This window comes from Bos taurus, chromosome 6, assembly GCF_002263795.3.
Source record: "Bos taurus isolate L1 Dominette 01449 registration number 42190680 breed Hereford chromosome 6, ARS-UCD2.0, whole genome shotgun sequence".
Lineage (NCBI taxonomy): Eukaryota > Metazoa > Chordata > Mammalia > Artiodactyla > Bovidae > Bos > Bos taurus.
In genome coordinates, this window is record NC_037333.1 from 77,315,153 (window position 1) to 77,329,226 (window position 14,074).

General features: G+C 34.3%; 1 protein-coding gene across 17 annotated transcripts in view; it reads left to right on the forward strand.

Moving 5' to 3' along the window:
- Window positions 1–14,074, forward strand: part of ADGRL3 (adhesion G protein-coupled receptor L3) — a 936,136-nt gene that overhangs the window by 598,842 nt on the left and 323,220 nt on the right. The window contains 1 exon segment of one of the 17 annotated variants that reach the window (NM_181033.2): window positions 12,794–12,808. The exons of the other annotated variants lie outside the window; for them this stretch is intronic. Coding sequence (NP_851376.1) covers window positions 12,794–12,808 — 15 coding nt within the window. 17 annotated transcript variants of the gene reach the window in all.

Here is a 14,074-nt window from a genome sequence, read left to right on the forward strand (position 1 = left end):
TCATCAGTTTCTTGTTTGCTGGAGAGCATAGCATAGAGGTTAAGAGTGCAAGCCCAGAAGTTCAAATAGCAGCTCTACCAACTGCTAATTATGTGAACTCTGAACTCACCTGTATAACTCTGACAACATTCTCATCAGGGTTGTGGTGAGGATTAAATAAAATAATCTAGATAAAGTATTCACAAATAGCCTGATAAAGGGAAAGTATTAAATAAATATTTTAAAAATTAGAAAATCATTTTTTTTCAATGTCATTAAGGAGAAATTCCACAGAAATTACAAGATGTTTCTTAGTAATTGATTGTAGAAGAAACATTTTGCTGTGTACAATCATTTTGGTAGACAGTGAGAGTTACAATGGACTCTATTATAGAAAGATAGTAAGTGGGATCTAAGGGGAATTTTGTCTGTTTACCGGAAGTACTTCACTGTCTGTAAGATTTGCCCCTTCTCTTTTGTGCACATCATCAAATAAAGCATATCAAGTTCATATTTGGAACTATTTGCCTGTGATTTTAAAAGTGTATCAGTGCCAGCATTTTTTGACCAGCAGTTATAGCAAGACATTAAGCTAGACCCTTATAATCCCTGAGTGAGTGATACAGCGTTTTGGGGCTTCAAGAACTTCCAAGTTCAGTTGATCCTTGAATAACTTGGGGATTAATCTGAGTATAACTTATGGATGGCCCTCTGTATCCACTGATTCAACCAACCATGGACCATGGAGTACCATAATATTTACTATTGAAATATATCTGTGTATAAGTAGTCTTGCATAGTTCAAACTCACATTGTTTAAGGGTCAGCTGTGATTCCAGAAGAAGGATAGAAGGTTAAAATACCAAGGGCCAGGAGAATAATAAATGAGACAGTAATTAAATAGAATAGATATTAGCAAACTGTGGCCAAGGGATAAATCCCCAGTGGGTTGTCTACATACTGGCCCATGAGCTAAGAATATCTTTTACAATTTTATAGATTTGTTTCAAAAAAAGGGAGACAAAGACAACTGTGTGACAAAGCTTATAGGTGGCTCAAAAACCGAAATCACTAATTGGCTGTTTGTAAAAAGTTTGCCAATCATCGGACTGGGACATTATAGAATACCATCCTTCATAAACTCTGTTGGAATTATATACATATTCAATATGGACCTAGAAAATAATTATTAGTAGTGCTTATGAAGGAATGACCTAAACACAGAGTTTGACTTACTGAGATATATTGTGTGAGGCATTCTGGGTAGGGGCTACAGAGTGAGTAAAAGTTGAAAAATAAATATAAGTATAAAGTATATTGAAAAATAAATATAGGTGATAAGCATATGAAGGAAAATGAAAAAAAAATACTGTGACAAAATAGTAAAACACAAAATGAGAATAATAACATAACACATTTTTTGAAATTTATAGCAATGAAACTAAAGACCTAAAATTTATTCAGATGAATTGGTATTATTGGCATGTTAACTTTATCAAATTCAAAAATCTAAATGAGCAAGTATCTTAAATCTACTTTTCAAGAAATTCATATGACATATATAGGATATTTTTGGTATATATTTTCTACTAATGAATTCTGGATCTAACTATTTTTATTTATAGTTATAGTTTCATAATTCTATTATTAATCTTATTCTTATTAACCATGCTATTCCCAAATACAAAATGTTTTCTGCTCTTTGGCTACTGGATCTAGTCCAGTTTGGTTGGGATATTTGGAAGAGTCATACCAAGTAACAGATTATGTAGCAGCTCTTCAGATCCCTAAGCTATTTCTCAAAATGTTATTTTCTTTTTTCCTTACTGAATGTCATTGTGAGTTTTGTTGTCTTATTCCCTTGCACCAAGTGATTATACAAATTTTCAATTCCAAGAATAAGTCACAAGATCTTAAGAACTCCAGTGAAAACTAAAAGAATAATATTTATACAAAAGTAAAGTAATTGGACTTCCTTCAGCTTCTGTTTTTTTGCATCAATATGATTATGACAAATAGATTCAAGGGATTAGATTTGATAGACAGAGTGCCTGAAGAACTATGGACGGAGGTTTGTGACATTATATAGGAAGCAGTGATCAAGACCATGCCCCCCAAAAAAGGAATGCAAAAAGTCAAAATGGTTGACTGAGGAGGACTTACAAAGAGCTGTGAAAAGAAGAGAAGAGAAAGGCAAAGGAGAAAAGGAAAGATTCACCCATTTGAATGCAGAGTTCCAAAGAATAGCAAGGAGAGATTAGAAAGCCTTCTTCAGTGATCAATACAAAGAAATAGAGGAAAACAACAGAATGGGAAAGACTAGAGATGTCTTCAAGAAAATTAGAGATATCAAGGGAACATCTCATGTAAAGATGGGTACAATAAAGGACAGAAATGGTATGGACCTAACAGAAGCAGAATATATTAAGAAGAGGTAGCAAGAATACACAGAACTATACAAATAAATTTTCATGACCCAGATAACCTAGTGATGTGATCACTCACCTAGAGCCAAACCTCCAGTAGTGTGAAGTCAAGTGGGCCTTAGGAAGCATCACTATGAACAAAGCTAGTGGAGATGTTGCACTTCCATCTGTGCAATATCAAATCCTAAAAGATGATGCTGTGAAAGTACTTCACTCAATATACCAGCAAATTTGGAAAACTCAGCAGTGGCCACAGGACTGGAAAAGGTCAGTTTTCATTCCAATCCCAAAGAAAGGCAATGCCAAAGGATGCTCAAACTATTACATAATAGCATACGTCTCACACGCTAGCAAAGTAATGCTCAAAATTCTCCAAGCCAGGCTTCAGCAATATGTGAACTAAGAATTTCCAGATGTTTAAGTTGGATTTAGAAAAGGCAGAGGAACCAGAGATCAAACTGCCAACATCGCTGTATCATCAGAACAGCAAGAGAGTTCCAGAAAAACTTCCACTTCTGCTTTATTGACTATGCCAGTGCCTTTGACTGTGTGGATCACAACAAACTCTGGAAAATTCTGAAAGTGATGGGCATACCAGACCACCTTACCTGCCTCCTGAGAAATCTGTATGCAAGTCAGGAAGGAACAGTTAAAACCAGACATGGAACAATGGACTGGTTCCAAATTAGGGAAGGAGTAGGTCAAAGCTGTATATTGTCACCCTGCTTATTTAACTTCTATGCAGAGTATATCATGCGGAATGCTGGACTGGATGAAGCTAGGAGAAATATCAAGTACCTCAGATACGCAGGTGACACCACCCTTATGGCAGAAATGAAGATGAACTAAAGAGCCTCTTGATGAAAGTGAAAGAGGAGAGTGAAAAACCTGACTTAAAACTCAGCATTCAAAAAACAAAGATTATGGCATCCAGTCCCATCACACCATGGAAAATAGATGGAAAAACAAGGGAAACAGTGACAGACTGTTTTCTTGGGCTCCAAAGTCACTGCAGATGGTGACTACAGCCATGAAATTAAAAAGATCCTTGCTCCTTGGAAGTAAAGCTATGACCAACCTAGACAGCATATTAAAAAGCAAAGACATTACTTTGCAGACAAATGTCTATCTAATTAAAGCTCTGGTTTGTCCAGTAGTCATATGGATATGAGAGTTGGACTATAATGAGAGCTGAGTGCCACAATATTGATGCTTTTGAACTGTGATGTTGGCGAAGACTCTTGACAGTTCTTTGAACTTCAAGGAGATCACATGACTGAGCAGCTGAACTGAACTGGAGATTAGGATAGCCATTTTTGCCCTTACAATGCATAGCATTAAGTGACTCAAAAAGAAAATCACTTTTCTTATTGATTTAATACTATTGAGTTAAAAAGTAAACTGAGTTGAGACTGATATATTAATTCTCTGGCTTCCTTTTTCTAATTTATAACATTTTTACTGTGACTAGATAATAATTTAAAAAAATACCGTTCAGCTGTAAAACCCAAGGAGAATTAATTGTATTTACTAACTGTTTGAGATTAGATTTAGATTCACTTTGAAATATATTTTATTTTTAAATATACAGAGCTGGATCCATAGAACCTAGTAACAGGCATCAATCAAAAATATATTTCTCAAGAGCAAATGGATGACATTTTCCATAGGAAATTTGATCATAGTCAAACTGTTATGCCTTGTGTTTGTAACTCCAGTTTCTCATAACAGTTCCCCCTTTCTCTGCTCTTCACTTCTATTCTTTTTTATCTTTCTATATGAGTTCCTTTGAAGACATTTAGAAAGAACTTATCATTGGTAAAAAACTATTTTGAAAATCACCAGTTATTGGATTGTAAGCTTCCCTAAGGCAAAAATCAGTACTTCCTTTGTAACATGTTCATAAAAGTACAACCAAGTTCATCTTTTTGAGGATTAAATTAAATGATCTCCTGAGTAATTATTCACATAATACGTGTTCGGTGATTGTTAGGTATTTTGATTGTTATTACTTATTTCTGTGTTCACATCTCTGAGGCCCCCCATAGCAGATACATTTAGTGAATCTAATATATAAATATGGATGTATAGTCGAAGACACTCTGATGGGACTTTGCCTTTGCTTTTTTTTTTTAAATAAATCTAATTGCCACATGGTTGTTACATAGTGTGACAAATTATTATGATAAGGGTATATCCTTGCTGAACCAAATGTGATGTTGACTTTGCTGTTACCAATAATAACTTTGAAAATTATTATCTTTTACTAGAAACTATTACTAATAGAGTCACAAAAGAGTCAACCAGTAGCACCATTTTATTGAAAGGGTCTAAATTAATAGTTGAAGGATTTTACAAGTCCATCAATGGAATAGAGAGTTAATACAAAATAAGAGACAGTCTCAGTTTCTGTGGCATCTATAGATATTGTATTTAAGTGCTTAAATTATAATGTGGCTAGTGAAAGGATTTTATGAATTATTGATATTTTCAATCTACACATTCCAGGATGAAATTCATTAAGAGGTGATAGTTTAGGAAACACATTATATAAAGGCATTGTAATACAAGCTGATTGAGCAGCAATTTTATTCACTGGTACATGGGTATCATTTAAAAACATAATTTAGATGCTGAGCTGCAGAGATTACCCTTGTCTTTCATTAAAAAAAAAAGTATTAGCACTTTATTTATGGAAAGAGACAGATGTCTTTCAAAATTTTTGATACACAGTATACCAAAAATTAATGAACATCACAGATCTTTTTATTTCTGTTTACTGAAGTGCTTTTGTATTTTCTTGGTGGATGTAAAATGCATGAGGAGAGAATTTTCTCTGCTTCAGAATAATAATTAATAGGACATGAGTTACTTAGCACTGGTTTGTTTCTGGTGATAAGAAATATCTTGTTTCCTTGGCCAAGAAATGAGGATGCCATTTTTTTTTCTGTTATTTTATCTTCTCCAGAGAGATGCATTACATCACCATTCTGAAGCCTGCTAGCACTGGAAAGTATGACATTCAGTTCCTTTCTTTGAAAATACCACAGTACAATTTATCATTGCGTGGTGGTGTGAGAAATATTAATTGAGCTATTTCTGTGTGCTGGGTATTGAAGATGCAGTGATGAATAAGACCAGAACTTGGTTTTGAATTTCAATTCTACTACTACTTAATAAAAGAGCCATATATCTTTGTACCTGTTTTGTCATTTGAAAAATTAAGATAATGAAATATATACCTCATAAGTATGTTGTGAGATGATTAAATTAGTATATATGCAATACTGAAATATGGGACATGCTTAATTGTTGTTCAGTCACTCAATTATGTCCGACTCTTTGCAACATCATGGGCTGCAGCACGCCAGGCCTGCCTGTCCTTCATTATTTCCTGGAGTTTGCTCAAACTCATGTCCATTGAGTTGGCAATGCCATCCAACCATCTCATCCCCTTCTCTTCTTGCCTTCAATCTTTCCTAGGATCAGATTCTTTTCCAAAGAGTCAGCACTTCACATGAAGTGGCCAAAGTATTGGGGCTTCAGCTTTAGCATCAGTCCTTACAATGAATATTCAGGGTTGATTTCCTTTAGGATTGACTGGTTTGATTAACATGCTTAATGAATGTTGAGCTTATAGCAGACACAGTGCCTGCCCTTAGGGAGATTCCATTTGTGTTATTTATCTCCTCTACACCCCTCTTGGATTTGGTGACAGAAAGGAAATGGAGAGCAAAAACGCAATAGTGTTTCATTAAGTTTAAATGTTGTGAGAACCAGTATATGATATTGGACAAGTGCTAGGAGTCTGAAACCTACCAGTGTTGATCTTGGTTAAGTTTTTAAACCTTTTAAGTTTTGGTTGACTTTTATGTTTGATATGGTAGTAACTACGACCATGTCACATCAAAATATTTTGTTAACTTCAGTTCAGTCACTCAATCATGTCAGATTCTTTGTGACCCCATGGACTGCAACATGCCAGGCTTCCCTCTCCATCACCAATTCCTGGAGCTTACACAAACTCGTGTCTATTGAGTTGGTGATGCCATCCAACCATCTCATCCTCTGTGTTCCCCTTCTCCTCCTGCCTTCAAACTTTCCCAGCATTAAGGTCTTTTCCAATAAATTAGTTCTTCACATCATATGGCCAAAGTATTGGAGTTTCAGCTTCAGTATCAGTTTTTCCAATGAATATTCAGGATTGATTTCCTTTAGGATCGACTGCTTAGAAACTACTGTACTTTCTAATACTTTCTAATATAAAATATTATTATGAGCTTTTGGTTATCCGCTTATAGGAGATTTTCTTTGTAAATAATGCACTAGCAAATTTTTTTTAGAAGACTAATTTGTTTATTACTTTTGTGTGCTTTTAGCTTAACTACTCAGCTGTCCTGAGAAGTTCAGTTCAGTTCAGTAGCTCAGTCATGTAGAACTATTTGTGACCCCATGAACTGCAGCACGCCAGGCCTCCCTGTACATCATCAACTCCCGGAGTTTACCCAAACTCATGTCCATTGAGTCGGAGATGCCATTTAACCATCTCATCCTCTGTCATCTCCTTCTCCTCCTGTGTTTACTCCTTCCCAACTTCAGGGTCTTTTCAAATGAGTCTGCTCTAAGCATCCGGTGGCCAAAGTATTGGATTTTCAGCTTCAACATCAGTGCTTCTAATGAACACCCAGAACTGATTTCCTTTAGGATGGACTGGTTGGATCTCCTTGCAGTCTTAGGGACTCTCAAGAGTCTTCTCCAACACCACAGTTCAAAAGCATCAGTTCTTCTTTGCTCATCTTTCTTTATAGTCCAACTCTCACATCCATACATGACTACTAGAAAAACCATTGCCTTGACTAGACAGACCTTTGTTGACAAAGTAATGTCTCTGCTTTTTAATATGCTGTCTAGGTTGGTCATAACTATGTTTCCAAGGAGTAAGTGTCTCTTAATTTTATATCTTTAATCTGCAGTGATTTTGGAGCCCCAAATAATAAAGTCAGCCCACTGTTTCCCCATCTGTTTGCCATGAAGTTATGGGACCGGATGCCATGATCTTCGTTTTCTGAATGTTGAGCGTTAAGCCAACTTTTTCACTCTCCTCTTTCACTTTCATCAAGAGGCTTGTAGTTCTTCACTTTCTGCCATAAGGGTGGTGTCATCTGCATATCTGAGGTTATTGATATTTCTCCCTGCAGTCTTGATTCCAGCTTGTGATTCCTCCAGCCCAGCATGTCTCATAATGTACTCTGCATGTAAGGTAAATAAGCAGGGTGACAATATACAGCCTTGACATACTCCTTTTCCTATTTGGAACCAGTCTGTTGTTCCATGTCCAGTTCTAACTGTTGCTTCCTGACCTGCATACAGGTTTCTCAAGAGGCAGGTCAGGTGGTCTGGTATTCCCGTCTCTTTCAGAATGTTCCAGAGTTTATTGTGATCTACACAGTCAAAGGCTTTGTCATAGTCAATAAAGCAGAAATAGAAGGTTTTCTGGAACTCTCTTGCTTTTTCGATGATCCAGCAAATGTTGGCAATTTGATCTCTGGTTCCTCTGTCTTTTCTAAAACCAGCTTGAACATCTGGAAGTTCACGGTTCACATATTAGTGAAGCCTGGCTTGGAGAATTTTGAGCTTTACTTTACTAGTGTGTGAAATGAGTGCAATTGTGCTGTAGTTTGAGCATTCTTTGGCATTGCCTTTCTTTGGGATTGGAATGAAAACTGACCTTTTCCAGTCCTGTGGCCACTGCTGAGTTTTCCAAATTTGCTGGTATATTGAGTGCAGCACTTTCCCAGGATCATCTTTTAAGATTTGATATAGTCAGCTGGAATTCCATCACCTCCACTAGCTTTGTTCATAGTGATATTTCCTAAGGCCTGCTTGACTTCACATTCCAGGATGTCTGACTAGGTGAGTGATCACACCATCGTGTTTATCTGGTTCATGAAGATCTCTTTTGTATAGTTCTTCTGTGTATTCTTGCCACCTCTTCTTAATATCTTCTGCTTCTGTTAGGTCCATACCATTTCTGTCCTTTATTGAGCCCATCTTTGCACACAATGTTCCCTTGGTATCTCTAATTTTCTTGAAGACATCTCTTAGTCTTTCCCATTCTACTGTTTTCCTTTATTTCTTTGCACTGATCACTGAGGAAGGCTTTCTTATCTCACCTTGTTATTCTTTGGAACTCTGCATTCAAATGGGTATATCTTTCCTTTTCTCCTTTGCTTTTCACATCTTTTATTTTCACAGCTATTTGTAAGGCCTCCTCAGATAGCCATTTTCCTTTTTTGCATTTATTTTTCTTGGGAATAGTCTTGATCCCTGTCTCCTGTACAATGTCATGAAGCTCTGTTCATAGTTCATCAGGCACTCTATCTATCAGATCTAGTCCCTTATATCTATTTGTCACTTCCACTGTATAATCATAAGTGATATGATTTAAGTCATACTTGAATTCTCTCGTGGTTTTCCCCACTGTCTTCAATTTAAGTCTGAATTTGGCAATAAGGAGATCATGATCTGAGCCACAGTCAGTTCCCGGTCTTGTTTTTGCTGACTTGTGTTTGCTGTCCTGTGAAAAGTGTACCCAAATGCTTTTTAATAATCTAAGCCAAATGTAACCAAGAAAATAGTTTGGTTCAAAATACTACTACATTTCAATAATAAAAATATTTTTATAATTATTAAATATTTTACAACTCTCTTATTCTCTTCATAAATGTCATTTCTATATATTAGATTAGATGCATTAATTACATAAAATTCTGCTCATTTAGAATGTTTAAATTTTAGATAGAAAATGGGTTGTATGACTTGCAGTTTAAAAGGAAAGAAATTTTAAGCTACATTAGCATTAGATACAATTTCATAGTTCTCAGTTATGGCAATTTAGTTCTACCAATTTTTGGTAAGCGACAATTTTATTTCTCTGTAATTTGTAACACTATTTGAAAAAGGTTGACAATGCATGCATATGCTCTCTCATCCATACATTTTCTAATTAAAGAATGCAATCCCAAATATTGCATATGGTACAGATATGGACAGAACTAATATAGAACTAATAACATCTTATTTCTTCTAAACAATAACATGACTGTATTATATTTTATGAATTGTTGTGGAATGAAGTGGAAATTTGCTAGTCTTTTTTTTTTTTTTACTGTTTCTTCCTTTTATTCAGAATGCAGTTACCCTTAATTTGAATTTGCCCTGTAGCTAACCACAGGATGTAGCTTGTGACATTAAGTTTGACAAAGGACAACAAGAAAATCACTTTAAGGCAACATATAAACATATTTATGGAGGTTGCATGAATGAAAAAAGTAGTTTGGGTATTAAAATTGAAGACAGAAAAGTAGAGGAACTACTTCCAAGGAGGTTTGGAAATGAACAGCAACGGCTAAAATGTCAGAATTCAGGATATTGGATCGGAGTAACAGACAAGAGGTCCTGAAGAAGACCTAGCAGGGTTGTCATCATACAATCATTTATTCATGATCCCATAACAGAGAGAAGAAAAGGGAGTGTTTTCCACTTGTGTTTCTAGATTGTCATAGACTGCTTTATAGTGACCAATTTCTCTTGCCATTATAACCTCAAGACCATGCTTTTTTTTTTTTTTTTTCCTTTTTTTTCTTTGGTTTTACATTTAATGAGTTGAAGATGCAAATTGCTTATAAATTTACTTTCCTCCCCATCCTTTAAAATATTCAAAGACATCATCCCATGTATGATTCTATATAGCAAATCCAGATTCTTCTTTGCCATTTTTTTCTTCTTATCACATACCTTAAATATCTACAAAACAGAATTAATTATCTCTATGTGGATTGTGTATTAATTCAGTGGATGTTCATTGAGTATGCATTACATGCCAGGCATTGTGAGCTTGTGAAGGATACAGGGGTAAGCATGGTTTTTATATGCAGGCAGTTTGTTTGCATTTACTTCTTCAGGTGAGGGAAGCATCTAGAATTAGATGATGAAGAATGACTGGAGAACCCTAAATGTTACTTAGCTTTTCAGTGACAAATTATGTTTGCCATACTAGTTTTTGTTATGGGAATATGATTTGTATGTACTTTAACTCAACTTAAATTATAGGATTGTTTTACTTTAGTCTTAGAAATGGCAAATAAATGATGAATGAGCTACAGCCAGTCATGACATAGGTAACACCATAATTTTCTCTGAAATAGAATTGCCTAATAAATCTTAATTTAAAGTCACAAGCAGTGCCAGAGGTGCACTTTACTTGGGCTACAGTTTATGACAGTTTCTTCAAATTAGACCAGGACCAGAGAATTAAAAGTTAAACTTTGCCTAATGACAGTTGAGAAAATAAAGGTAAAATTTATTTGAAAAATAAAAATCTCCATTAAATTATAAGATAGTAGTTATAAATTATAATAAATATACCTTATTAATACTTTTTGCCACATATCCATCTTGCTCATTAAGCATTTGTTGGAGAGAGAAATACTAGTCACCAAGAAGTTAAAGTAATTGCACACAAAAATAAGATGAATTTTATATGGAATAAGACTAAAGTTGTGTGATTGTACATTTTATGTTGTATAATATAACCAGCTTCATATATAATCCAAAGCATATATATTTAGAGCTATTTCAAAGAACGAAATTAGTTCTAGGAATCCCTTGGTAGGCTAGTCCTTGACAAATGTCAACTTCAGCGTAAGACCCCACTCTCAGCCTCCACTTTCATTGTGAAATGAGCCTCCAGTACAAACATTTTGAGACTATTGATTAATTTTTAAAGTGCTTACTTCCGTTTCTTCTACTTGTCAGAGTGAGCTCAGGTTTGTTAGTAATCTAGTCATGAAGTTCATCTCTTAGGTAAAGTATTTAAGTGAACTATATTGAAGTATACAGTCCAGTAAATACTACATTTACTTGATATAGGTTTAATTAATGATGATGATGATAAATTATAATAATATAAGAGTATCATAGTTTTTTAAAAAGTCCTAAAAATCCTATTAAAAATAAGATTTGTCAATTAATGACATATCTTAAAAAGGATAACCCCATTTACAACTTCCTAAACATAAGTTTTCCTATATACCATTTTTGTCTTCTAACGCATGTGATTTTGAGCTTTCAAAAAAGTCAAGGAGAGAAATGAGTGTGATTTTGCTGGTAATTGAAGACATGAGCTTAAGTCAAAGCACAAAATCTTACCTGAAAGTAAATATCCAAAAGAGTATTTCTCCCTTGTTTTAAAATGTTCCTAGAGTTTTATTTATTGTACATAGTAGCTCAGTTTATCCCTTCCACTGAAATTATCTTAGATTTATATCACTTGGAACCTATTATTTTTCTTTTTAATGTTTGTATCATGAGCCCATTTTCTTTTGAGTCTTTCCCTCTTTCTTCCCCACTGATCCTTTTTTTTTGTTTGTTTCCTTGTTGTGTGGCAAATTCTCCCTATAGAGACCAATATTAATTAGAAAAAGAAGATGTCGCTTGATGAGTTTCCTGAATGTGTTACAGTTTCTCAAAATTTTCCTCTACTTGTAATAATTGATACCTTAAAATCATAATGGAATCTAATTTGAAAGATACATAACCATAACGTGTTGGAGAATCTCAATTTATTCTTAAAAGACTTTGTTGAAAGACTTGCTTTAGAATTTCAGAAAAGCCCAGAGCAGGTGGCTCATTATTTGTATCATCCTTTGGATATATTTTTTCCTGAAGATAGTATTTTTCCACAGTAACATAAAATACTGATGAGTGGGAGGAAGAAAAGCTTCTTCAGTAAGGATTCTAAATATATTTATTCAGGATGAGAGCATTTCCTGTTAATGTGTCACCTCGCAAGGTACATTTCTCATTAACTACAGAAAATATTAGGCCCTAAGAGATGAGTTACAGAGTAGTTTCTTCCAAAGAGATCAATTCTTGAGATGGGTAAAAAGCAAGACCATTTTGTTAAGTAGTGGTATAAACAATAATTAATAAATGAGACTATCAAAACTATCTGAAAGCTTTCTATATATAATTACCAACCTATCTTTCAAATAGAAAATCCTTGTGTTATTATTATGAATATTGTATTTCCTGTGTCTATAGTTTGGAATGATATGTTAATTCAATCTTAGCTTAACTTTTGCCTTATTTTTTTTTTCAAACTTATACTGTATTTTTAAGCTTATAATGTGGTTGTTTCTTAAAAAATAATTTTATAGAGGAATGGGTTCTTTTAAGAAAGACATGATGTTCAATAAATCAAGTTTGAGTGCAATAAATTATTTACTTTCAGTTTGCAAGAGGTGAATAAAAAGTGCTTGGCCAATATCGTACCATTAATCTATTCTCTTTTCTCCTTTCTCTCTTTACTTCTCTCTCTCCAATAGAAGTGGAACAAAAAGGTAATTAAATACCTTTCATAAATTATATACTATTTATAGGCTAAGTTATTTAACAGTTTAACATCTAGTTAAAATAATTGTTATTAATTTTTATCTATTTTCTGAAAATTTATTTACTACTTCTGCTGCTCAACTTCACTTTAATCTGTTGTACTGACCAGTGCTGGTTTGATTATTTTTATCCTAAAACAGTTTAATAGTGTAAAGTTTTAAACCATGCATTTTATTCCTCTTTATTTTTAAATGAGTAGTTAGAAATCCAGTAGATGCTGATGCATAATGACTGCTTCATATTTGTTTTTATTTCTAGACTAGATAATTTTCCATAGCTCTGGAGTGATTCCCTGTTCTTTTGATTTTTAACTATTAAGGGAAAAGGGGAGATGGTTTTCTGAAATACATTAAAATAAATTGCTTTTGTAAGCAAAGGCTGATTATTAACTAACATAAAGTTTATATACAATTTTGACAAGAATACCTACCCATCCTTTATAATTATAAACATCATATTGCGTGTGTGCTAAGTCACTTCAGTCGTGTCCAATTCTTTATGACCCTATGGACTGTAGCCCACCGGGCTCCTCTGTCCATGTAATTCTCCAGGCAAGAAGATGTAATGAGTTGCCATTTCCTCCTCCAGGGGATCTTCCTGACCCAGGGATGGAACCTTCATCTCTTATGTCTCTCACATTGGTTGGCGGGTTCTTTACCAGCAGCACCACCTGGGAAGCCCAGGCATCATATTAGAGTCCTGAAAAATTCTTCCAATAATGAATTTTATTATTAATTATAATTTGATGATGATCCTCTATCCTTGCTATGGAAGATTTTGATAGTTAAATTTTCCCCTAAATGTCTCATTTTCCCAAAATTGAAACTTTGGACATTTTAACAATGTACTTTTGTTTTTAATAACCTGCAAACCCTAGTTGAGTTTCATCTTAGATTTTCTCTTAGATGTAGGTTTATAATTGCTGTTAAAGAGCTAATCACTAATATCAAGAGAATAATACTTTAATCATTAAAATACGAATCAACCTCCAGATTTCTTGTGATTTCTTAATTTCTCTTCCCAATATACTTCTAATCATTTCAAACATAACAGTGAACTGCATGATTATTTTGCAGTGTGTTTGCTCTACAAAAATATTGGAGCAGTGTTTCCCATAGCAGGTTCAGAAGAAAATTACATCCCATCAGGCTCTGTAGAAAGGGTTCTGTGATCAAATTAATTTGTGTAAATTTGCTCACACTTCCTTCTTCTGC